The 26486-nt window shown below is 36.0% G+C and overlaps 1 protein-coding gene across 1 annotated transcript; it reads left to right on the top strand.

The window, feature by feature from the left end:
* The first annotated feature begins 215 nt into the window (after positions 1-215).
* gata4 (GATA binding protein 4) lies at positions 216-26007 on the top strand. Its single transcript, XM_088935244.1, has 6 exons — positions 216-1082; positions 19407-19573; positions 20049-20174; positions 21711-21795; positions 22138-22265; positions 23808-26007. Exons 1-6 carry the CDS (start codon positions 551-553, stop codon positions 23931-23933), a joined length of 1164 nt encoding a protein of 387 aa, XP_088791370.1. The 5' UTR covers positions 216-550; the 3' UTR covers positions 23934-26007.
* The last annotated feature ends 479 nt before the right edge of the window (positions 26008-26486 follow it).

Genomic DNA, 26486 nt, shown 5'->3' with positions numbered 1-26486 from the left:
TATTTAAATACATTACATGTTGATTCTGTATGTAGAAAAACGCAAACCTGTTCGTACGCACACAAAATAATGGTAGGTTCAGAACAACCTCTTCTTAAGGAACCTTTTGCTTACAGTGGTAGTTCGATCGAATTCCACAACAAGGTGGGGGGAGCGATTAGAGAAAGAGGAGGAGAGAGCGGAGAGAGAGGCGCAACAGGAGAGGAGAAGCAGTTGAGGTTTTGGCAGGTCCTCGGGAAATCAACAGCCCCGAGTTTCTCCCATTCACGTGAGGACACTTACCAGCTTCTATCTCCCGAGGAATCCCATTACGTTTTCGTTGTGTTATGTGTGACTTGTAAATACTAAAACTATCAAACAAGATCCGGACGTGGGTACTAGATCTTTGTATGGATAAAAACTTCTGTTCGGAAAACCCTGTCTCACCTAGGTTCTCTATTGGAATACGGAGGATTTTAGCGCGCAGTGGAAAACCGTAACAAATAAGGATTTTAGCAGTCGTTTGTATCACCAGGTACTCTGTACGAATGGTAAATCCAGAGTTGTGGATATGTACCAAGGCATAGCAATGACGACTAACCATGGAGCCCCGTCTTACGAATCCAGATTCATGCACAGTGCCGCAGCTACTTCGCCAGTCTTCGTGCCAACCACCCGGGCTACACCAATGATCCCCGCGTTGCCTTATCTGCAGCCACACGCGGCCTCTCAACAAAACAGTCCGGTTTGCAGCCACTCTGGCTGGGCACAGACCACAGAGGAACCGGTCCCTTCTTACACCACTGGCGGGTCTCATCAGTCCACCATGTCTCCACGCTTTACCTTTTCCACAAGTCCACCCATCTCTGCTGCAGTCGCTGCAGTCCGGGATACCGCGACATACCCCAGCCCTCTGAACATCTCTGCCAACGGCAGGGAACAATACGGGACAAGGGGACTCGGCGGGTCTTACCACAGCCCGTACCCAGCCTATGTGAGTCCTAGTATGGGAGGTGGTTGGACCACGTCTCCCTTTGACAGTTCTGTGCTCCACAGTCTACAGTCCGGAGGACCGCCGGGGACAGCCAGGCACCCTAGCATAGGTAAGTATCTGTTGTTAAAAGGGAGGGATGGGAAGAAATACTGATTTCTATGCGCATAAGGATTTTTCACGTGTTCGTAATCTCCCTCTGGAAGATGAAAAGCGTTAAAACGCAATGAATAACAAAAAGCAATTTTGGTTGGCTTTCATTAAATTACATAAATTGGCCATTCTTAAAAAGTAAACTATAAATATTTATTAGTTCAAATGAAACCATACTCTTTAAGCTTAAATGCATATCTACGTTTCATAATACAGTACATTGAATGTAACCCAATACATCATATACTGTAGATCCGGTTTTTGCGTAAAGGTTTATTAATATATCTATTGTCTTCTTAGTAAATCACTAATATTTTAAACACATCTTCTAGTCCACATCAGCTCTCAAAACGCAATACTATTTTCCGAGGATAGGAAACATTTTATTTTTGTTGTTCCTGGTATCTTCTTAAATACAGTAGGTCAATGTCCTTGTGCAGTATTTTTCAAACGTATTTTGAAAATAACAAAAATGGTTAGCTACTAGCAACCAGAGAAGCTAAATAGATCGAATGCAACCTCTCTTATGTTTTTTTTCATTGCTGAACAATTACAAATACACGAGTATTTAGATAGCGTCAGATTTAAACACCAATATTCTGATAAAATAAATAGAAGTGAGACTCTAAAGTTGATAAGATTTCTTATACACTTCTCTAAAAGCTATGTGATCAACGAAGGTTACAAATCCTACCTCAGGGCTATAGTAATCTATTCCACAATTTAGTTTCTTTTTAAATGATGAAAATTTTGTTTGATAAGTCAGCACTTAATGTGGGAATAAAAACATATTTCTTACAATAGGATATTATTTAAATGCAGCGCGTCTGGCATTTTTCTTCATAAAAAAACAGCCGAAGAACAAGAAAAAAATGAGAAGAAACAGACCTACATCTTCTCTCTTGGAAATGTTTTTTGTATTGTTTTGGAAATAAAATAAGAGAATTTTAATTAAAACCAAAGACAATGATATTTAGTTTTGTGATTGTGTCAATGATGTTCAAAGTTTTTTTTTTCAATGATGTTCAAATTGAAGTGAATTGGAGTCACATACCGCGCAATTGATTTTTAACTGAAGTTACCCTTTCCCTGGACAAAAACAAATAGACGTAATATTAGAATATGTCAAAATCTTGTTTTTGTCTTGTAGCAATATCATTAACATTAAAGAAAACCATTCTCCATATCCTGAAGTAATTCTACGATTTCCTAATATTCTAAGTAACGCACTACTTAATAATGAAATAATCCTAAATAACATACAGTTTTAGCGTTCTTTTTAGTTAACAATTCATAGATATCTCCACAGTTAAAAACAATCTCCACAGTTAAAAACAACTTAAATTTTTATTAAAATATTTAAGTATAACAAACGACGTTTATTAGAATTCGTAGTATAAATCGGAACCCAATATGTATTATTAAACGTTTTTAACATTAGTGATATATAAATGTAGAATCTCTTCTACCTGTATTTTAATATTGTAATAAAAAATGTGAGCACAGATGTTTTCAATTACATTAACACTGCACAAAAAATAAATTTAAATGGTTTAAACATTAATGTCCCATGCTTATTTACCCGTTGCGTCATGGTCTGCAATAGGCCTCAAACACCAGCCTGACACGCTGACCTCTACGCTGACTTGTCCCTACTCGAAGCACTAAGGATTTTTCACGCGTTCGTAATATCCCTCTGGAAGATGAAAAGCGTTAAAACGCAATGAATAACAAAAAGCAGATAAAGATTTGGTTGGCTTTCATTAAATTACATAAATTGGCAATTCTTAAAAAGTAAACTAAACATTTATTAGTCCAAATGAAACCATACTCTTTAAGCTTAAATGCATATCTACGGTACGTTTCAATTTTACAGTACATTGAATGCAACCCAATACATCATATACTGTAGATCCGTTTTTTGCGTAAAGGTTTATTAATATATCGATTGTCTTCTTAGTAAATCAGTAGTATTTTTAAACACATCTTCTAGTCCACATCAGCTCTCACAACGCAATACTATCTTCCAAGTATAGCAGATGTTATGAAGATAAAATGTTAACTTGTCTCAGTTTGTTCACCTTTGTCTCAGTCAACTAGGCAATAGTGATCACCAATTTTTGCAATCAGAAAATTGATTACTGATACTGTCCTTGAAGATCCCGTGCAAATTAATGGTTCTGTATTAATTTGAAAGACGGATAGCAAATTTTAATCTAATTTTAAGTGAGTAGCTGTGTATGACGAACCATGTTTTAAAGTGAAACATCATGGTGTTAAAAGTAGTCGTAGGCCAACGGAATAGGTATTCAGTATATGGATTCAGATTACGCATTGTGCCGCTTAATTTTCAGAATCAGAGAAACTTTTCACGTTTCAAAGTGCAATAGAATCAGGAGGTTAAATATCAGCTCTAATCCCACTAGAAATGCATATATACAGTATCTCTTCATTTTATACCATTGGTTTAAAACGGATTTTTAGTATGAACACTTGAATATGAATATTGTGGTACATACTTGTACTTTAAGGAGTTTTAGCTAAAACTTAGTTTTAGCTAAGTTTTGATTTAACTTATTTATATTTATACTTATTGGCTGTATACGTAATACTTTGTTTGCCCAAACAGTTTTAAATTCTTTTTTTAAAAAATAGGTTTTTGTTTTGCTTGAAAGACTCGGACCTACACTCGACAGCTAGTAACACTTTCGGCTTTGAGTTTTCAGCTTGTGTTTTACGTCATACTGGTTTTGTAATTCGCTATTGACGTTTTATGAAAGATTGATGAAAATAGTCAATGCCAAATAGTTATAAGGACATGCCTAATGTGTTTAATTCTTGTAGTTAGACTTGAGTGACGTATCAGTTTAAAATGAATGGATTTACATTTACAGTATGAACTGGTATCCGATATACCCAACAACAGAAAATTAAGTTTGTATAAACCAAATTATATCTATCGCAGTCTTCCTATATCATTGGGCGTATCTACCTAATAGTACATTTTAAAAATACAACATATTATACACATCTAATTTACGTTTTTTGAGGCGTCACTTCCAAACTTTCCAATATAATAAGCATCGTTCTCAAGGCAGGCTATGAATCCACAGATATTAACATTAATAGACATACTGTAGTTACAAGATGACTAGGTGTCCTTGTTTCACCGCTTCTTTGATTCTCATACAGATTTAGTATTTGCGATTAATAAATATCAGTCATGCTATATTCATCTCTTTGTGAGGGTAAAATCAAATCTTGATGGCTTAGAAATTTCCTTTCCAAAGAATATACAGGTAATTACTTAGGAAACATTGTCAATATATTTGTGTTTGACGCGTTCTCCAGTTTTTACGTTAAACAGTCCTGGAGAGAAACAGTATGTAGTTATATTACAGCATGTATGTATTGCGAAACATAAAATCACTGTAAGTTAGCACATAAGGCAGATTGCATATTTACGGTGTAAACAAGTCTATATGTAATGAAGCATTTTATTTATTTATTATATAATCTTGACTTCTGTAACGAAATTTTACGAACTCAAAAATACTGTAGTAATAATGTTAGCTTCTGTATTGGTGCTAAAAAATCGGAATCCGGACATAGGCCATCGGCAAATTATTATTATTATTATTATTATTATTATTATACAATTAAACTAGATATTTCTTTTTTTAAGTTCTAATCAGAATTGAACATAGAGTCTGCGTAACTGCTGATTTTACATCACTTTCAAAATGTAATATAAAATACATTGTACGTTGTTATGCCATTCAACCTAGCTTTTTCCAGAACTCCAAGTAAAAATTTTAAAATGATAGTAGTAAAAATAATTTAATATCTCCTGATGATATATGTCAATGTTTTATCGTGTAAAGTGTAAAATCTTTGCATTAACCTGTGGACATAAAAAGACTTCCTTGTGAGAGTTTTGAACAGTAACCTAGGAATTTGATTTAGACACAGGCCTGTAACAATAATCAGTTCACATCTTCAAACGTGTTTTTCTGTGCAATCGCATAGGCTATAGTTTATTAATAGTGGGAACATATTAAAAATCTATTGTTAAATCCTTGTTAAGAACATAAGAAAAGTGGTCTTCTCCTTGTAACCTTTCTTATGTTAATACTGGAGTCCAATATCTCCAGAAGAGTTTTATCGAGAGTATAACAATCTTATTGATAGTGTGCTAAATAATAGACATAGTGTAATAGAGAATTTACATAATGAAGACATTCATATTTTTTAATTAAAATCTACTCTTAGAATTTTGGCATAGTGGAACTTGGATATAATCTATTATTTCTATTACATCTAAGAAAACCTAAATGCCCATTAAAACCTGTATTTATTTCCATCTTGTTTTAAACCCAGTAGAAAATGAAATTATCCCCTCTCTAACCCTCTAGAAAATTATACATTGCAACACTCTGGCACTCTGACTAATGAGTGATCTCTTCCCACCACAAGTCCAGGAGAAAGCTTTTGTGATGTGGTGAAATGGTCCCTTTTTTAAATCCAGATTGTGTATACACACAGCACACGGTTTTGTATAGTTACATTTTACAATTAATACCCACATTCAGTTTGACAGACCTAAATCTCATTATGATTCCTTGCATTTTCTACAGCAGTTGGGAAATCGGGAAGCAACCTGAATTTTGGACTAAAGAAGTCACAGTACAGTATATTTTATTATACCTCTCCAGTGATGTCCAAGATCATAGAGATCCAGAGTGTTTTCTAGCTTTTGTTCAAATTTAACTTTCTGAATGACTTAATTAAATCAACTTTTCTCTTAGTTTCTGGAGAATACCACAGTTACCTACTGTATATTTGAGCCTTTGAAGTGGTGAAGATACCTATAATACATGAAGGCCTGTGTCTTTCTCTTTGTGTAAGAAACTGTGAGCCGGTAAAACTGTGCCTTGGGTTTGCACCATAAGTTTAAAAATGCAACAAGCTTTTCAATAAGAAAAAAGTAAATTATGCACAATAAATACTAATGGTTGATGTTGGCAATGCTGCAATTAGATGATTCATTTTGAAGGAAGAAGTGTTATTTACTCTTCTGTCCTTTCCTGATATTTACTGTATGTACTGTAGGTGAAAATACAGTATGTTTTTCACACTCTCGTGATTGATTAGGTTAGCTGTTGTGAAATACAGATAATATGTGTCCAATTAAAAAAATATATCAAAGACTTCTCAGCATAGCTAGATCAATCTTGAAGCAATTAACTTTTATTTTATAGGCAAATAAGAACAAAGCAAAATTAATCTATTATAATGTAGGAAGTAAAGCAGTTGTCTTTGAGGGAGGCTTGATTTTTCTTGATGATACCTGGTGGGAACCTGCTATTGAAGCTTATAAAATAATTTGATAGTGGGTTTGTGATTTGGAATTGATGAATTTGCCAAAGTATGATTTAATTTGTTATTTCCGAATTCTTGTTGTTTCATTCCTGTAAACTGTGCTTGATAGGTTTTTAGGATGACTTGTCAGTCTTTTAGTTGAGCTAGTAAAGTCTTGATACATTGCAAAGCACATAAATTGTATTTCTGTTTTATCAGTAACCCAGTTTAGACTTTCCTAATTGTTTAGTCTCACAGAAAAAACATTGAAGCTTTATTTTAAAATGTGCTGCTTAACCTTTATTTGATGCAGCATATAATATATCTTGTATGTCAAACCAAAGAAACAACCATGGAGGTTTTATTTCATTCTTTATGCAAATTGTTTGACAGAAAGGTTTCATGAGAATTGATACTTACACTTTCTAACACTATTGATACTGTATGTTAATTTCTGACATTGACAAAGGCTTTCTGGACAGGATGTGCATGGATAAATAATTAAAATACTCTGCCAATAATAGTTTTCTAATTTGTTTATCAAACAGTGGGGTTAGTTCTCCTATCATTTTTAGCACTGTTTCAAAGCCTTTCTTTAAATACTGAAGCTACTATTAAGCCCAACCATTCAAAAAAGTATCAGAAACAGAAAGTCAACCAATTAGACGGTGTCTGAAACATCAAAGCCTACTGTTTGGTCACTTTGGTACGAAGCCGAGAGGGGAATATTGTCTCCCAACAATCACCTGTGAATTACTGTAAGTAGACTGTGTATGAATATCCACATGATATATTTACCTTATAATATGTACTGTATCATATTCAGTATCCAATAACTGCCCTTAGCCCAAGATCTCAATTAAAACAAGGAAGATGTTACAAAAACAAATTGATGACAGAAAAGCAAAACTGGTTGTTTTTTTACAGGCTTTGCTAAATTGTGACAAACATAAGTATTTCAATATTTCTGCCTGCATGTTGCTGAAACATGTTGCCTCTTGATAAATATTTTAACAGTTTCTTTGATTTAAGTTCTACATTTTAAACTATTAATTCTAATTGTGTATATTATACAACTATTTTCCTAACATTATGTTTTGCATTTCTATTGAGTTCTCACCAAAGTGAATTCACAATGAATTCAGATTCACATCTTGATGAATATGTGAATATTGTACTAACATGGACAAGTGTTTTTCATATATACAGAACCTTTTTTGAATCTCACTATTTCCCAACCTGTATTTTTAGGTCTTTTTTTTTCTAACATATTTTTGAAAGAATCAAAATAAAGTGAGGTGAGAGAACCATTAGGCAAATGTAACTGTAACCTGGAATACTTTTGATGTATATTTTGAAACGGTTCAAATAGAAGTTTTAATGTTTTTCAGATGACATTTTAAATCAAAATGAATATTTCATGAAAGCAATGAGAGAGATGTTCAGAGAATTAAAATAAAAAAATAATTTTAATAATAAATTAAAACTAAATCAGTAGATCATTGATGGCAACAAATTGAGTTTTTAATCTCATACTAGCAATGGAGTTTTGAAGTTCTCAGTGTTGCATTAGGTAGATATATTGGTTCATTAGATCAACAACATTGATATTACTGTTGCAGTGACAGCAGGCCTAAAACTGGATTCAAAATAGTGCTGTGTCATGCAATTATCTTTGATAGCAACACGTCTGGCATTAATGGCCTCCAAACCTGTTACACTACACAACTGCAGACTAGAGAGAACATCTCTCCTGAATGAACATACTCTACTTTTGCTAAATGAGACACGACCAGGATTAATCAGAAGAAAAAAGAAGACAATTTGCCATGATCCAGGAGGTGGCTGTCCACAATGGTGCATAAATTGTAGCTTTGCTGCTGTAGCTTTGATCTTGTTGAGTGGTGATGTTAATAATAATAATAATAGATTATCAACATCTTGAACTTGAACTTTATTGCCATATGTAACCGGTACATGTACTGGTACAATGAAATTCTTACTTACAGAAATTCTCTCGATTGTTAAAAAGTGCAGACAGTGCATCAAGACAATATACAAACAAACAGTAGACAATGTACAAGTAGGAGTCTGTCCTCAGGTTTAAAAGTGTTTGTCTGTCATGACAGCCATTGAGCGTCCAACACAAAACAAGAGTATTAATGTATAAAAGAGAGAGCTTTCTGAGCGGTGGCACTGTGGCTAAGGATCTGCGCCTGTGGCTGGAAGTTTGCTGGTTCAAATCCTGTGACTGGCAGAGGAATCCTACTCTGTTGGGCCCCTGAGCAAGACCCTTAACCCCAACTGCTCCAGGAGCGCTGTACAATGGCTGATCCTTTGCTCTGACCCCAGGCTTCTCTCCCTGTCTCTGTGTCTATGTTTCATGGAGAGCAAGCTGGGGTATGCGAAAAGACGAAATCCTAATGCAAGAAATTGTATAGGGCTAATAAAGTGATCTTATCTTATCTAAACCATCGCCAGCATCGCCTCATTCCACATAGGCCCCTTATGTTTGTAGCTACATGATTCCATCTCTGCAGTGCTGCATCAAAATCTGACTATTCGGTCTTGGTTGATCAGTAGCGCTTCTGTTTTGATGAATGAACAGTACAGTACAGTCTCTCTACAGTACATCCTCCCGGCTTCATGTTGCAATGTTCCTCACAGCTGCTCTCCCAGCACACGTTTCTTCTCTCTCTGCCGCCGGGCTGTGCCATTGCAGCACCACAATTAAAACCAACGAACCCCTGTGTCTCTTTTTACATACACACATCCCCTGTGCATAACTTCTGAGTGAAATCTCTTGTATATGTCATTTCATTACTCTGGAGGTTACAAAAAGTCAAGGGAAGGAAGTGATTCTAAGATTTCCTACAGGTATAGCATAAAATGTAACAGCTCCATCAGTTTGCATTGTATTAATAAGAGGCGAAAATATTGTGTTGTGTCTAAAAAACAATTTCAGTATTTGCAAATCAGGTAAGAATTATTAATTGCAGATTCATTTTCGAGGATTTCTACAAAACTCTTGAACAAAGCAAAAACATGTTTTTTATCTTAATGTATTTAAGTAAAATAAATATCTGATATATTATGAGACATCTATTGTGATCAGTGCAAGTCATTATTGAGAATGAACAGGTGCATAGATTACAGTTTTAGAGGAGAACAAGGAGAGCGTTGGGTTAGAGGCCCAGAGAGAGAATGTTATGCCTTAAGGGACAAAATAGTCTGGGTCTTATGCATATTTTTGTTAGCTAACGGCAATTCTGTACAGTTCTGAGCAGGGGAAGAATATTTCTGTGAAAATCTGATTCAGTAGTTATTCATTTAGTTATTAATTTAAATGTGGTTTTCCTCCTCATTTGTTTTGTAAATCTCTCTTTCAGAATGAAGGGGAAGCTAAACTGTTAGGGCCAGCATTAGTTACAATAGAGAGCTGACAGAAGGAACTCAGCTATTCTAGTGTTTAATTCAAAGCTGAATTGTATCCGGTCACATTGTTTTAGCTTTTCTTGGAGTGTGGGGGAGACGTCCAGGCACAAGCCTCTCACTTCCTGTGGAGCACACCTAACTGCCCACAAAAAGCCCATTATCCCTTATCCCCTGGGAATCCATATTACAGTAATAATCTCAAAAACCTCATAAGGGACTAAGGACATATTTAATCACATGGTGTTGTTGTTACTAATAACTACTTTCAGCCTAGACTTCTTTGAACAACAGACTTAATTGAACAACAAATAAAGAGTGTTAAATATTTTTTTTAGAAATGAAATAATTACATTGCACACGTTTATCAATTATTGACCATGTTGGACTTTTGCCAATGTAAAAAGCTGTATTTTTTTATGTTTTCACTCTTGGGGGGGATCACATCACAAAGTTACTTTGTTGCTCTCAACTTCAGTGATCACTTTATTATATGTTCCCACTTTACAAGTATGACAACTGGAAAGTTATATGAAAAGTCTTCTGCAACATGGATAATTTTTGTATATTAGTGGAACAGTGATTAGAATTACAACCTTGCGATTCTGGGGCTCTGGGTTCACTTCCTGGGGTGCTATCTCATGGCATTTGTATGTTCTCCCCCTGTTTATGTGGGTTTCCAGTTTGTGTTTGTGCTTTGTGAAGGACTGGCTTCCCATACAGTGTGCCTTGCTGGGATAGGTTCTGGCTCCACTGCAAATCTGAATTGGAAGAGTCAGTTAGAAATTGGATGGATGGTTATGTTAAAGTTATACAATTAAAACATTATGGTATCAACACAGTTGGTTTCCATGAAAAGGTGGTTTCCATAATATCAAAAGTAAATCATGAGCCAGAGGGCTGAAATGGAAACTAAGAAGAAGTGTTTTCATAACTAAGACTTTCGAGCCATATTGTAAAAGCTGTTTCTTTTGCTTTTTTAATTAAATTTGTAGATGGGATTCTTGATTTAACTAGCTAAAATCAAATAGGCTAGAAGGCCCAAAAACAACTTTGAAACACTTTCTTATGTTTTATGTATTGTTATAAAATATAACACAAGTTAAAAGACTTAGTGTAGGTGATATACTGTATATTAAATAAAAAGATACAATTTCTTTGATGCTAATTTCAGATGAATAACAACATATAGCAACATTCAGATATATTTTAAATACTTTAAATAAACTCCTGTGTCACACTGCAAGATTATACTGCTTGAATAGATCATTCACTTTTTCCTATTAAACAACTTTAATTACCTATTCTCAAAAATCTTTTAAGGCTGACTTAACTTATCCTTAACTTACACTTTGCGGGTAGTTATGAAAACTGAATAATACCGCTGGAACTAAAAACATTAATTATAAAATACATTTCATGCACACATCTTGAAATTCTGACTTAAAAAAAAGAAAACCCATAATTTTTTCATCATAGCTACATTCTCTAAAACACACAGCTGTACTGTATTCTGACTCGTTTAGCTACAATCAGTATAACTCTGTGACACAATACACACAATAAGATAATATAAACCTGTTATGTTACAGAGAAATTCTAAAAAGATAATACTGTCTTTGGAGAAATTCTAGTTTCCGATAACAGAACTTTTTTACTTTGGAATCTTAAATAACAATCTTTATTAGAAATTTCAAAATGAACATCACGCTCATCTTTACTAATTCTTTTTTTTTTATAGAAAAATTGCAGGTATACAAATAAAGTTTTTTTTGCTAATCAAAATTAGCAAAGCATTAAATTATCAAGGAACAAGTAATACTGTAGGTTTATTCCATGCTGAAAAGAAAAGAAAGAAAACACAACGTTTCGGCTGTGGAGCCTTCTTCAGGTGTCACTTAAAGACACCTGAAGAAGGCTCCACAGCCGAAACGTTGTCTTTTCTTTCTTCTTTTTTTCAGCATGGAATAAACCTATTACTTCTTCCTTTACAGCCTATGCATAGTGACACAGCTACTCATCAGAACTATTAAATTATCAATGTTTTCAAGAGGAATGTGAAACAGATCTTGTGAGCAGAACATCACCTTCTAGACTCTGTGCTGTAGTACAGAGAAAATTCATGTCCTGAATGCAGTGGACATTTGAGGCTGACATACTGTATGTCAGTTAAAAGTGACCTGTTGAAACAATTATCGGAGTTCAAAATCAAACTCCTGAAGAGATCAACAGCAACACAGCCAGGTAACTGAGCGCATGAAAATTACAATAACCTTGGAGCAATTATTACCTTCGAGTTTGATTAGGTGCCCCATAAAAATCACACACAGGTAAATCATACTTTTTTATAGGATTTGTTTCATAATTAATGTAGGTATTCATTCATACATTTGCATTTTTCTCAAACTATTTTTTCTTCCATCTTTGTATCATGACTCAGAGAAGAAGCAGATAAATAGATAGATACTGTATGATATTGATAATTTTATATACATCTAAAAGTATTCAATTCAGTCTTTAAGTTCAAAAGAGACGTAGATTGCTCCAAACCGTGAAGTGTAAATTAATATTAATGGAAAACCTATCAAAAATTGAAGTGCCTGTAATTGAAAAGAACCAGTCTCATTTGACAAGATACACTGTAGCACATTTTACTGGTGATATGCCAGCTCAAATCAAGAACTTTTTAATAATGCCAAGAATGTGAGTGTCTTTAGAAATCATTAGGAGTCCATATAAATATTTAGTCTTGCTGGCTTTTAATCTTATCATACTTAAGCTAAAGAAAACAGATGGAACCTTAAGATTCAAGGGTAGACCGAACAGAGCTTTGGAGGAGTCTATAAACTGAAAATAAGAAGGATCAGTCTTAGGCTGTCATATTTCTGTTCAAAGGATTTATAACTGGAAAAAAGACAGTTGCAGCTTACCCATACTGAGCTGTATGTTTCATTGCTAACCTTTGTAGCTTGCTCTTTTACTGGGCTTTTATATTGTTAATTTGATTCCCATCTTTAATTCAAAACACTGGAAGTATTAACATGTATTAACATAAAGCTGTAAACTCCTAATGAATGAGTTGTTATTTATTGTAAAAATGAAAGGTTAAAAACTAACGTCCAGATAAGGGCTAAATGTTTTGTCGATGGAGCTTCTTTGTGGTATTACTAAAGATAAATATATCTATTGGGAATTCATATTACTAATCCCCGGTAATTCCCATATTACTAAACATAAATTCTTTTCATTCCAAAGAAGAACACTTCAGTAGGTTGTATATACTGATAAGACAATTCAAAAAATACCAGCACTCACTATTAACTATTATATTCTTCAATGAGGTGTCCAGATAAGTTCCAGTTCATCTGAATTTGCACTTTTGGTAATGGAGTAAATAGTATACAGTGACAGGAACATGCCATCTAAAGTAAAGTATTTGATATTCAACAGTGATGCACGTGAAATTCCAGTTTCTTTTTGCGTTTATATTGCATTACACTATAAAATATATCATGTACACACAAATGCCTATTCAGTACCAGGCGGTCTCTTCTTAAACCCCAGTTTGTGGTTATAGCTCTCAAATAAATCTCTAAAAGAGAGGTTTATAACAGCCACTGATAATTCTAAATTTGCCATTCATGTGCAAGAATGAATTTGTCAAAATGAGTAATGTTAACTTAAGAAGTCATTAAAATCTCGTGGAGGAAAAACACTTGATATCTTCTGGAAGAGAACTATTAAGAATAAAAATAGTAATATTTAATAATTTTTCATTCAAATGGCCCTGAATTTGATAGATCTGGCCAAATATTATAAATAAAAGCTAAAATGAATATAAATAAAAATAAAATGAGCACAAACTAAGCACGCCCTAAAGGAAGTAGTATAAACATTATTTATAATATACTGGGAACAATAAAACCATATCTCATACTACATTCCAGCCTTCTTCTGTGCTTCTCCTTATAACAGCATATACAGTAGTAAACCTGGACACTCTGTTTTACTCTAAAAATCTATTATAATATATATATATATTCTGAGGTATACAGTGCTAATGTTGAGTAAATGTAATTTACTTTTGCATCTGTGACGTTTCCACAGATGTAGCTATATTAACCTTGACTACGGACAAGTTGCGTTTGCATTTTTCATTATACCTTCACACAAGGCTAAAGAAAATATTCTTCCCAGATCATATTTATTCAGCATTGTACATTTATGTGGTTGACCATGAAACAAAATTACAATTACAATTCTCAAGAGTTTTATTCTTAGGTTTTTTTATTTTTTAGATAATGATAATTTGATAATTTTAAAATCTTAATATACTGTATGTATTGTGTATATTGAAAATATATAATAGTCTTTAAAAATAATGAGAGTCTTACTAAATCTATTACCATTTTAAACTAACCTACAGATATTACAGATATTGATATGTACATATTTTGGCCTCCTTAAAGTACAAGAAGGTACAATTTCAGATAAAAAAATAAAAGCACACAATTTTAGAAAGCTGTTTCTCAAATTTCAACAATCAATAATTAATATGTGAAAAGTTACTGAGTGTGCAGTATTAACAGCATTTTATAACTTGTAAAAAATATCAGTATTATATATACTTTGTATTTTAGATTGAGCTGAGCAACTCAGTTGTATATTTTTAATTGTGTTAAATTCATATATAATTGTTCTTGTTTTTGTCAGTTTTATAACTTTTTTTTTACTTTACAAATGATTAAAGTTATAAAATAACAAAATAAATTTAATTTATGTTAAAATGTTACTTTACTTTTTGTTACAGAAACAATAGATAATTGTAACAGCTGGTCAAAATAAACTATACTCTATATTTTTGAACAAATAAAGGTTTATTCCATGCTGAAAAGAAAAGAGGCACAATGTTTCAGCTGTGGAGCCATCTTCAGGTGTCAAAATAGTTACCCCAATAGTAGCACATTAATGTTTCATGCATTTTTTGTTTTATGGAAAATAATGCTAGATAATATTCATGGCAAAAACAAAAAGTGCTGTCTTGTAAAAATCTTTTTGATTGAATGACATTTTGTACAATCAAGTTTTTAATTCCCTTTTCAAAACTTTCTGATGGATGCACTCTTCTTGATCAGTACTGTATATGTACAGTCTTGGAAGATTTCTATATAATTCTAATGTACTAATTTCATACAAAGGACGGCCAAAATAAAAGGTTTTAAAAACAACAGCATTCATACAGCCAGTAGAATCACTGTCCTCAATCAGAAAGGTACACTTCATCAACTGAAAATCTTGCACATTGACAGCCTGACAAATTATGTTCGTAGGTCCCTTTTCAAAAACAATTTGTTTCTAAAATGTAGCAGAAATGTTATCTGTTTAAACCATATTTCTGAACAGTCCATCACAATTAACAATTTTACCTTTTAATAATGCTGGCCATTGAATCAATGTCCTTTAACAATCATGACACTGAAGATGTGCATTAAGCCACTGAACAATAGGTTGTACAAAACATTGCAATTTCATAAGAACAGAATATCTTTATAACATTACTATAAGGACCTTAATAAGTAGTCAATAAATAAAATGAACAGCTTTTTACTTAAAACAGTTAAATAAATGCATGTCAGGGAGATATAGTGTGACTAACTTTCATAGGTTCTCGACAGAACCTGAAAGGGAATATCATGAATACAAAGCTTTCAATAAAATAAAATGTATCTCCAGAATTTGCTTTCCTATATAGAACTATATCGCCACCTGCTGGTCAAAACTGGTGAAAGCATTTGTATCATCTCCAGGAGTTTTCCTATTGTCTGCCTGTGGTTCTTTTAGGCATTATACAGGGAGTGACATAAGAAAAGTTCCAATCAGAAGGAAGCCATACTGTCCCTCTGGCCTGTTTGGTAGTAAGTAGCTAAATAATCTGAGGATCTTGTCTATCTGTTTCTTGAAGAAAGTCAGGGCATCACCTTCAACAGCATGGCTGGTTAGCTTGTTCCATACTCCCACAACCTTTTTGAGTTAAGAAGTGCTTCCTGTCCTCGGTTTTAAACCCATTTTTATGTAGCTTTTCCTTAATCATATTTCAGTGTTAATTCTGGAGAACTCCTCAGATTGTCAGTGCCTTTGAAGCTTTTGAATACACGAATCAGGTCCCCTTGTAATCTTTTATGTTCAAGACCAGAGTGGGACAATTATTTTAGCCTGTCTGTACAGAGCTTTCCTTTAAGCCCAGGAATGTATGGATTACTCGTTTCTGGACTTCTTTAAAAGCAGAGATATCTTTTTTAAAAACATAGTGATCAATATTTCAATGGTACATACTGTAAGAAAGTACTTTGCAAATTAAAGCAGGTAACCTGACCCTTCTTGTTAGTTTGGTTATTAGAAGCCTAATGACCAAGGAGTCTTCTCAATACATGTATTGAAAGATAACGACATGTTCAATGTTATGGTTTCTAAGGTTCTTCCAAGTATTTGTTCAGGATTTCACATCAGTGAAATCAATGAACTCTCCATTAGTTAATGTTTTCGGGTAGGAGTAACACAAATCCTGTAAATTAGACATTTCTTTTAGTACTGGATTTATTCTTTTCACACAAATCTTTCTTTTGACTGTTTTAATTACACTTATGCAGGATTCTTAAGTGGGTCTGAGTGGAGTTTAACACTTTTTGCGGTTCATGTAATTCAGTTCTATCCAAATCAGTGGCCACTTTGAAGAAACAAATGTTGTCTCAGTTATATACAGTGTGTAAATTGTAGATATACAAACATATCCATCTACACATCCTGTATAAGCAGTATTGCTCCCTATAGTACAGCTTTATCACTGTATTTGTTTTTTTGTCTCAGATGAAATGTATATAAGTAAATTAAACTTCATGAGTTAAAACCTCTGTTCTTATGTATTATGAGTTTACAAATATTTTAATTAATACTCTCTTAACAGGAGCTAGTGAGATTTTTTGGCCATTATTTATCAAGCTTTTACAATAGAGCTCGTAGATGGAAACTGGGAATCATGAGGTGATGAGTATATAACTATTCCTTCAGCACTCCCAACATCACTATTTAAATAGGTATCAATAAGTTGTTAAATGTTTATGGTAGCCGTGTGCAGGGAGGGTTTTGGGCTCAGAACTGAAAGGTTGTGGGTTCACATCCCACAAGGAGGCACTGCTGTCAAACCCTTGAGCACAGTGCTTCCACCTGTTTGCTCCAGTAACATGTCCGGCTGTCTGAGGAGGTACAGTACAAATGTTGTCATTCAGCTGAATAAATCAAAAATAGTAATTTAATCTACAGACCTTTCAGCCCTCTGCAATTCAAGAGTTTTTCCAGTTTTCATTCCACCTAACGTCTGAACGACTTCATTGGCAATATTTTAATAAGCATATTTTCTGGGTCTCTACTTGCTACCTACTGTCTGAAATCAGTAGACTTTTGGCTCTACAAAAAGTTGCATAGCTCCCACTTAACAATAAATTACAGATACTTTTATCATCTTTGAAACTATCTTAAAACATAATTCTGCTTATCTGACAGTAGGAAGTTTTGGCCCTTGCAATTTATGGAGAACATTGGTGGACAAATTCCAACATGCAAACATATTTCTGATCTCTATGATCTGAAAATACGCAGTTCAGTACTTTGAGGGGATGCTTGCTATCAGTTTTTGAAAAAAGCTTCCAAATGGCCTAAACATTTTGGGAATAATTCTCTCTGGAAAATGTCACAAGATAATTGAGATACTCATAATTCAATATAATATGTGACGACACGATCAGCTTGATATTCTTTCTGATGCCGTATCAATTCATGGTGCGAGGACCCAGGGGCTAGGAATCCGTATGTCACGGTCGTCATCCCTCCTCTAGAGGGCGCCCCGAACTTTTTGTATTTTAGTTTCATCATTACGTGCACCTGTCTCTTATTTTCCTGTCACTACTTAAGTTTGGCATCTCCGTGCTTCAGGGCTCGGTATTGGAAGATGGACGCCACAAGGCTTGCCTATTCCCCGGGCTCACAGGTAGCCCGAGGACAGGTCTTATTCCCCGGTGTCCTGACCATCTGGGTCTGGGGCTTGGTGCACCCGGCTCAGTTGTGATTTTACTTCCGTATTCCTGATTCCTCATCCCCGTTCCTGTGTCTGTTTGGATGGATCTCCCGGCAATGGACTTTGGACTGCTTCCTGGTTTCCCCTTTCGGATTGTTTTGGATATGTTCGCCTGCGCCACGCCCCCAGAGCACCGGAACACTGCCGTCACGCCCCCCTGTCAGTCATCCCGTCCTGATCCTGCCGTGCTTCCCTGTTGTCCTTCTCCAGTCTCTTCCGGATTATACCGTCTGCATAGGGTCCTAAATGCGCACTACACGGGAGTCTGAACCGGCTCCCGTTACACTGTAAATGATTCCGAATGAAGTCTTTTTGTACTGGACCAGGTTTTGTTGGTCAAGTCATGTGTTTGAACTGAGATGTGTGATTGCTAGCTATTCTAGGCCACTGAGTCAACCATGCTAGCATGTCCTTTCTATTATTTGATCAATCATCTACTTTGGGCATTCATTATACTGTATATGTTGTTACTGAAAAACCCAAACCATGAAAATGTGTCAAGACCATTTTTCTTTGGCTGTTAGAAGATTTATGATCTAAAAAACACAATAATGTAAAATGAAGCTAAAATGTATGTCTATTTTCTCTTCATAATATGTCTATTTTGTTTTGTGCATCTGTTTGGAATTCAAATGTTGCTTACCTTTCCTCGTGTGTTTAAATTAGTATTCACGTCACTTGGATAACTGCTCCTCTGCTCTAAGAGAAGACATATTACATCCTGAAAATATTTATAAGACAAATATCTTAAATCTTGAAAAGAGGAGATTGGTGGGGGGCTATAGATGGTGTAGACGTTTGAGAAAGAGGCCAGACCCACAGGGACTAGGGGCCAGACCCACAACTAAAAATTGTGTAAATCTTGGACTGAAGATAGGAGGCATTTCTTTATATAGAGAGTTGCTGGTGTCTCGAACAAGATATCCCATTGAAAACGATTCTGGGAATCAGAAATCCTTCAAGAAAAGTCTGAATGAGATTTGTGGGTCAGTAAGCACTAAGCACTAACAGCCAAAAGAGCTAAATATGCCAAATGGCCTCCTCTCCTCTGTAATCTTTCTCTGGGTTAAATGTTCTAAGATGTCTACATCTAATCTAAGAAAACAGTAAAAGGTGTAAATTTGAACTCAGGCCATTTCATATTTCAGATTGTTCAACACAATTCTCAAATAAAGATCAATATGACTTACATAAGCGTACAGAAAATTCATTGTGACGATTTAAAATTGCTTTCATGTTTTTGAATCCAGCTCTGCATTTTTGCGCACCACACCAGAGGGAGGCACCCGTTTGTGGTGATCGGGTTGATGGACAGATTCTGCGCCTGCACTGGCTGACTTTTCCTGTTCCTCTGACTCGCAGACCTGTTTGATGACTTTGCTGAGGGGCGGGAGTGTGTGAACTGCGGTGCCATGTCCACTCCACTCTGGCGGCGCGATGGCACGGGGCATTACCTCTGCAATGCCTGTGGACTCTACCACAAGATGAACGGCATAAACCGACCCCTCATCAAGCCACAGCGTCGTCTGGTAAGCAAGAGTCACAACATGGCAGGGGAGCTTTCACGGTATACTGCTCGTAGGAATTGGGTGGAATTAGGGGATCGGGAAGAGCACAAAATTGAAATACCTGCCTTTAGCACCCCTTGCCTAAACCAAAATGAGATTGGAGGCCAGAAACCCTTTTTGTCACAGAAGAGACAACAAAATTATAATGAGTCAAGGCATCCGATACTTCAAAAACAGAAGGAAAAAGTGTATTTCATTTGAGGAGGGAAAAAAGTGTGTGAAAGGATTAAAATTCTAGTGCATGGAGATTTCATTAAGCGAGAAGCTTACAACAAAAAATGAGGCCTAATCCCCTTTCGGCAATTTCTTTTCATTTCTACCTCGCTTTCGATACCCATCACCTTGCCACAGATTTCAAGATTAAAAACTGCTGCCGGTAGGCTTCGTGGCTCGTCGTTTGTCAGCAGCGGCCTGAGCTCGGTTTCTCTGTTTTCAGTCTGCCTCCAGAAGAGTGGGCCTGTCTTGCACCAACTGTCACACAACCACCACTACCCTGTGGCGCCGCAATGCGGAGGGAGAGCCTGTGTGCAATGCATGTGGACTTTACATGAAACTGCATGGGGTAAGATTCACTCAGTCCTGCAAAGGGCACAAAATGACAAGTGCACACTCTGAAAAATCATGTGCAGAACTTGTTTTTCCAATTGAAAAAATATTTAATTCACCTTAGAATAAACACTCGCTTACCTTTCTGCCAATTTCATTGTAGTCACAAAAAAAGAAGCACTTACTGAACAGGCACTACAGTAAGTATATCAACAAGCGTCTTCAATAATGTCTGACATAGGTACTTCCTTTGATTTCATTCAAATGATAAGCACAAGATTGCTAGTTATGAGGCCAGACAGGGCCAAAGGTCACTTTTAACTGTGAGCAAGCCAAATACATACAGGATATTCTGAAACCCATGGACATTGAATGGTGATGGATATTTAGCCTATTGGAAAATACTAGAAAAATCTCCAAGTCTCCAGATGTTTTCTTAAGGGATTCATTTAAATAAAAATGAAATATTACCTTTATCCCAGAATGTAATTCTAACTGTGGTCAATAAAAAATCAATGTCAATAATTAATCACATGATCACAACCAGGGATGGGGGTTATAACAAGAACTACAAAAATATAAGACATATTAATGACTTGTGTTGAATGTTACCCACTTGACAAATAATCTAAAAAATGTAACAGGGATTAGAATTTTTGCCAGTGCTATTCACAAATGGCAGATGTTATATACAGTATGTTCTGATCCAAAATAACACATTCAATCCATTTGGACTGAACAGTTGTTGTATACAGTACTAACTGTTTCAAAGTAGAACGAATTATAATATAACTAGGCCTTACCTGAACTGAAGACTTGTGGATGGGAACATTTGCATACTTCAAAGTGGATTTGATGTACAAATAAGCACTCCACACCATATACAGTATAAATATTTACCATGTCTTTGCTGCTATTTAAACATGGGTGTATGTGTGTGTTTGGGTGAGGGGGTGTCGGAGATCTTTCAATCTATCTGCACTTATGCAGGCCACTAATATACCTTTAACTGTGCATCACTGGCACAGCCATCATGAACAATGCCTCTCATCCGCTTCATGGGACTGTTACTGGGCAGCGGAGCACTTTTAGCAACATACTGCTCCAGCAGTATTTCTCTGTGTTCAAGGGAACGTTTCCACTGGTCTTTCCTCCCGGCCGCTGTCAGGGTGTATAACGCTGCCCTAGGCTAGGACTGTTAGCCCTTCATTTGCTCGTCTATGGACAGCATGTTGCTCCATTGTACTTTTTTTGGACACTCAATCTGTATATACCTATGCACATTTTATACATATTTTATTGTTTTTACAGTGACTATGAGCATATTTTGCACACACCTATGTATTTATTTTATATTTATTTTGTATTGCTGTACGTATTTTAATTTTTCGTCTATTCTGATGTCTGTTTGCTTGTCTTGGGCTGGACTGCTGTAACACATCAATAAAGTCTTATCTATCTATCTATAAATGTCCAGGTGGGGCAGAAGTGAAGGTTTTTTGGTGTATGATGTGTACAGAGTCATGCGACCAACAACTCTGCTGTCCCTCAGGTTCCGCGACCGCTGGCAATGAAGAAGGAAGGGATCCAAACCCGCAAGCGCAAACCGAAGAACCTCAATAAAGTCAAGCCGGCAGGTGTGTACTCCCCCAGCCCAAGAAACGAAATGCTGAAGTACTGTAGTCGTTCACACTCTCCAGATTTCAATTTCACAGCTTTGATACCAAATGTCTCTTTTAAGATGTCTCCGGTTCCTGCCATGTTTTCCCCCCATTTTCACCCACAAAAGTCATATTCATTTACCTTTAAATAAGAAGCCATGTTTGGCAATGAGCCAATTGGCTGTTGGGGTTCAAACATTATACTGTGTGTATAAGAATATCAGCCACTTGCATTCTGGGAATTTCACTCCAAACAGTTTTACTAAGTTGAAAGGGGATGGGAAGCTGAGTTGTGATGAATGCTGTTCTCATTGGCAGGGCTGCTCAGCGCAGACACCCGCACCCCTAGCACTCCTACTGCAAACTCCAGCACACAAGAGTTACTCCCAATCAAAATTGAGCCTGGGACCACTCCCCAGTATGCACAACACAGCACTCACCATCAGGTAAGAGGAACAAAGGAAAGTTATCTTGTTTTCTCATTCCTAGCCTGTCAGGGTGAACCTTTTCTGTTGTGACTCTTCATTTTTTTCTCTGAGGTACAAAACATACACTTTGCCTCGCTTAGCCTTTTTGGAAAGTTGGACTGATGACTGCTTGTGTTCATCTGAGCATTTTCGTTTTCCTTTATACAGTATGTTTTAATTAGTGCTCTTTATTGCAATAAAAGTACAGTATATAATTATCTTATTTTACTAATATGACCATATCTGTTATAGCAAGTCAGCTGTATCAAATTATCACCTTAATAAATGGGAAATTGTTTTAGTTCAAAAAATTTTAATTTAATGAGGAACACTTTCTTTTCTTAAAATGAGGAGTTGCTATACATTAAAAAGAGGTTTAAAGTCTACAACAATCACATATTTTTACTAGTCTATTTCTATTAAGAATAAAACATTATTAAGAATAAGTAATAAGTTCTATTAAGAATAAATACATTAGTAAAGTGATGACATAATTACATATAAGGGCCGGGATGGTTGGAGCAGTGGTTAGCATTACTGTCTTGCAGCCCTGGGGCTCTGGGTTCAATTCTAGCCCTGGGGTGCTATCTGCTTGGAGCCTGTGCTATATATTCACCCTGTGTTTGTGTGGGTTTTCTCTGGTTGCTCTGGTTTCCACACAAGGTCTGAAGTGACTTGGTTTATGGGAAAATAGGCCCTAGTGTGTCACACTCATAAACCCCTCCTCTTAAGGACACTCCAGCCCTTCCTTGTTCAGTACTCATTCCCTGCACCTGCCTCCGGTTCCTGCCCCTCATCCTATAAAAGCCAGGCGCTCACTCTCTTCCGGGGTCTGCTTTGGTTCCCGTACCAGGCGAGTCTGGGACCTGGAAGCGCCTGGTCCCGTCAAGGTTTTAGTTTCTGTTCCTGTTCCTGTTCCCATGCCGGTCCCGACCCGGTTCTTGTTTTAATCTCGTCTGTCTTGGATGGATCGCCTGGCTTTGGACTTTTGCCCTGTCTTGGATTCCCCTTTTGGACTCAGCTCAGGACTGTCCGCCTCGGCCACACCTCCCCCGAACACCAGCGCACCATGGACACGCCCCCTGTTTTAATTCCCGACTCCTGCATGCCTTATTCCCTGTGTTTTCCTCACTCATCCCCGGATTGTGTCATCTGCATAGGGTCCGGAAAGAACACCTTCATGACAAGTGTGAGTGTGTGCGTGCATGTTTGTTTCTGCGTGCTCCCCTTGGCATCCATCCAGGGCCTTGCCCCCGTGCTTGCTGGGATAGGCTCCAGCTCCCTCGCAACCCTGTGCTGCATAACAGGGTTAGAAAATGAATGATCGGATGAATGACATAGAACTCTCTGTAAATAGATTGCAGATTATCTGTCAAAAAAGCATTTTATAGCTGTTTATTGGCCAGTAATTAATTTTATTTAAACTTATAATGTGCATTTATCAGTGTGGAACTGCAAAAGTGCAAAACAAACATGCACAGCAGTCAACATAACAGGTTTCTTTCTCAATGATTCCTTTAGGCTTCATCTACCCATGGTTACATGGCCGTCAATAGCAGCGCCTCTTCTCTTAAGCTGTCACCCGTAAGTCATGCAGTGACCTCAGGTTCCAAAACTGAGCCCTGGAACAGCCTGGTTCTGGCCTAGAAGAGCTCCGCATTTATGGAAACAGCTGGACAGAAACCCGTGCACAAACACAGCCCAGGAGTAGGAGCACCAAAGGAGAATTCAGATGGATCAACGTCAATGTTTGTAAATTGTTTCACCTTTCCATTGATACCGAGTCTTCAGTGGGTGTCAGCAAACTTTCATACACTGATGTACACATTTTAATTTTGTTGCGATGTAGCTTGAAGATACCTTTTTTTTTACAAAATTTAAAATTCCTCTTTTCTTCTGTGGAAGTTGAGCCCCAGACCTTCTTACAAATGCATTTTTTGACATTCAATACAAATTTCTATTTTTTAAAACTGCTACTGTATTTATTCCATGTTATTCAAGAGTGCTGGACAGCCCATGAGCCTGATACACAGACAAATTACAAAAACTAGTTTTGTAAACTTACATTCCAAAAGATTGTTCGTTGGTTTTGAATTGAAACAATCCAATTTAATTAGGAATTTAACAGTTTAACATTCCTAATGGTAAATGGAATAGAGTTCCACAGATAGCAGGGAAATGAGTTGATTATTCTGTTTTGGAACAACCAACAAATATACAATTTTTAATTTAAGGAATAATTTGTAACATCTGGAAATAGGAGCTTTAAGTCAGAGGATACTAGTTTGTGGAGAACTTTAAAGTATATAGCACCTGCAGCCCTGCAGTGAGTACAAAAATAATCCTGAAATACATACAGTATATTGTTTAACATTTTTATTTTATGATCTCATTATGCCAGACCAATGCTACTATGTGTTCAATAGTGTAAGTGTGCCAACTAAATAAGTTATTTTATTTGGAAAGGAATCTAGGCACAGAACAAGAGCAACCAGTACAGCCATTAAGACAAATAATTTCATTACTACTTTGCACAGAGGTACTAAAAGCAGTAGTGGCGTTTCGGCTTTTACTTAATGGAAAAGATTGATACTGGAACATTATTGCAGTTGAAGCATATTCTAAATTTAATCTTTATTGACACTGACTTGCGATTACGATTCCTGAGTCCTGAATACTGGTGAGGAAGTAGCAGTTCAGTTGTTCCATATAATTATGCCCTTTGTATTGATGCTGCAATCCAGCACTTCAGGGAAGTCATAAGCAACAATGTTTGTGTTCCCAGTAACCGCATTCCACAGCTCATCCTCAAAAAAAAATTGGAAAAAACATACTATATGTTCAACAGTACTGGAAAGCAGCGTGTTTGCATTGCTCTTCATCTGCCTCTCCTGAAATTTTCTTCTTCTCTTTCCTGCATAAACAGTATGGCCATCTTGACTACACAAACAATTCATGTTGTTTTATTCATTGGCCTCCCAAGGTATATGAAGATATTTTTCAGATATTAAGTTATTTTATATGAACATCTAACACTAAAATAAGAAAAAAGGAATGAATTTTAAACTGGAACTCACAGGGAGCAGGATATAGACCAGTCCTGGGTATTGCACCACTACCTTCCTGTTGAAAAGGATGCAACATGATCTGTTCAAAGTGAGTGTGAAGATGCAAAACCTCCCATATGTTTCTTCCAACAGAGGAACATAACAACACAAGAAATGCTATAAACAAAAGATAGGATGATTGGTATCTATCAATTTTTTTATTTTCTTCTAGCTGCTTTTTGCAAGAAGCCAAGGTAGCAGCTTCAACAACATGGCTGGGTTGCTCGTCCCATACTCCCACAAGCCTTTGTATAAGTGTCTTATAAACTCAGTCTTAAAGCTACTTCCCCTGAACTTCCACTTCCATTCTCTTTGGATTATCTGACACAGCCAAAATGAGACAGGGTAATGCAAAGCACACTGAATTAAAAGCAGTCCTTTTAGTAATTAAAAGCAGTCCTTTTAATTAGATGATATATTTTGCTCACGATGTTTGTTGTCATGTTTATGTATTTTAACCATTTGCAGTACCTGCCATGTTTTAAAAATGAATATGTAGTAGAGTTGTTTATGGCAGGTATAGAATAATGGAGTATTTATATTATGTAATGATTTAAATTACATAACAGCATTTTTATTTTTGCGTATGTCATAACAGAAATTAAATGTTTCAGAAGAGCTGCTGTTGGTGATTCATTTCTTTGTATCAACTTAGAAAACAATACAAGGAATTTTCAGACCTTATCTATTCAGAATCTGAGGTATTAGTCTGGTTTAAACATAAGAAAAGCTATTGGCAAACATGACATAATTGACAATACAGACTGTGTTATTGCCACATTAATCAAGAGAACAAATTTCAACATTTACAATGACATTATCACAAAGACTTTATCCACGGTTGCAATTCCTCTACTGAAGGATAGAAAGTTTTATGGGGAAGTTTTTTCAGAATGGTTTAATGGTTTTTCAATGTGCAGAACCTGAGATGTTTCTCTTTGTTGTTGTTGGGTTTTTTTTTTTAAAACCGCTATAAACAATGTCAGAAGAGAACAGCACTTATATGCCCTGTATCCTTTAGGCAAACTGCCAACTGTACTTAATTTAATGGACTTTTGCCACCACTTTGCACACATGTGTGATGTTGGTAAAA

The sequence above is a fragment of the Atractosteus spatula genome, chromosome 2 (genome assembly GCF_055471065.1).
Source record: "Atractosteus spatula isolate fAtrSpa1 chromosome 2, fAtrSpa1.hap1, whole genome shotgun sequence".
In the NCBI taxonomy this organism is placed as follows: Eukaryota; Metazoa; Chordata; class Actinopteri; order Semionotiformes; family Lepisosteidae; genus Atractosteus; species Atractosteus spatula.
The sequence above is the reverse complement of the archived record's forward strand: the minus strand, read 5'-3'. Positions and strand labels throughout refer to the sequence as shown.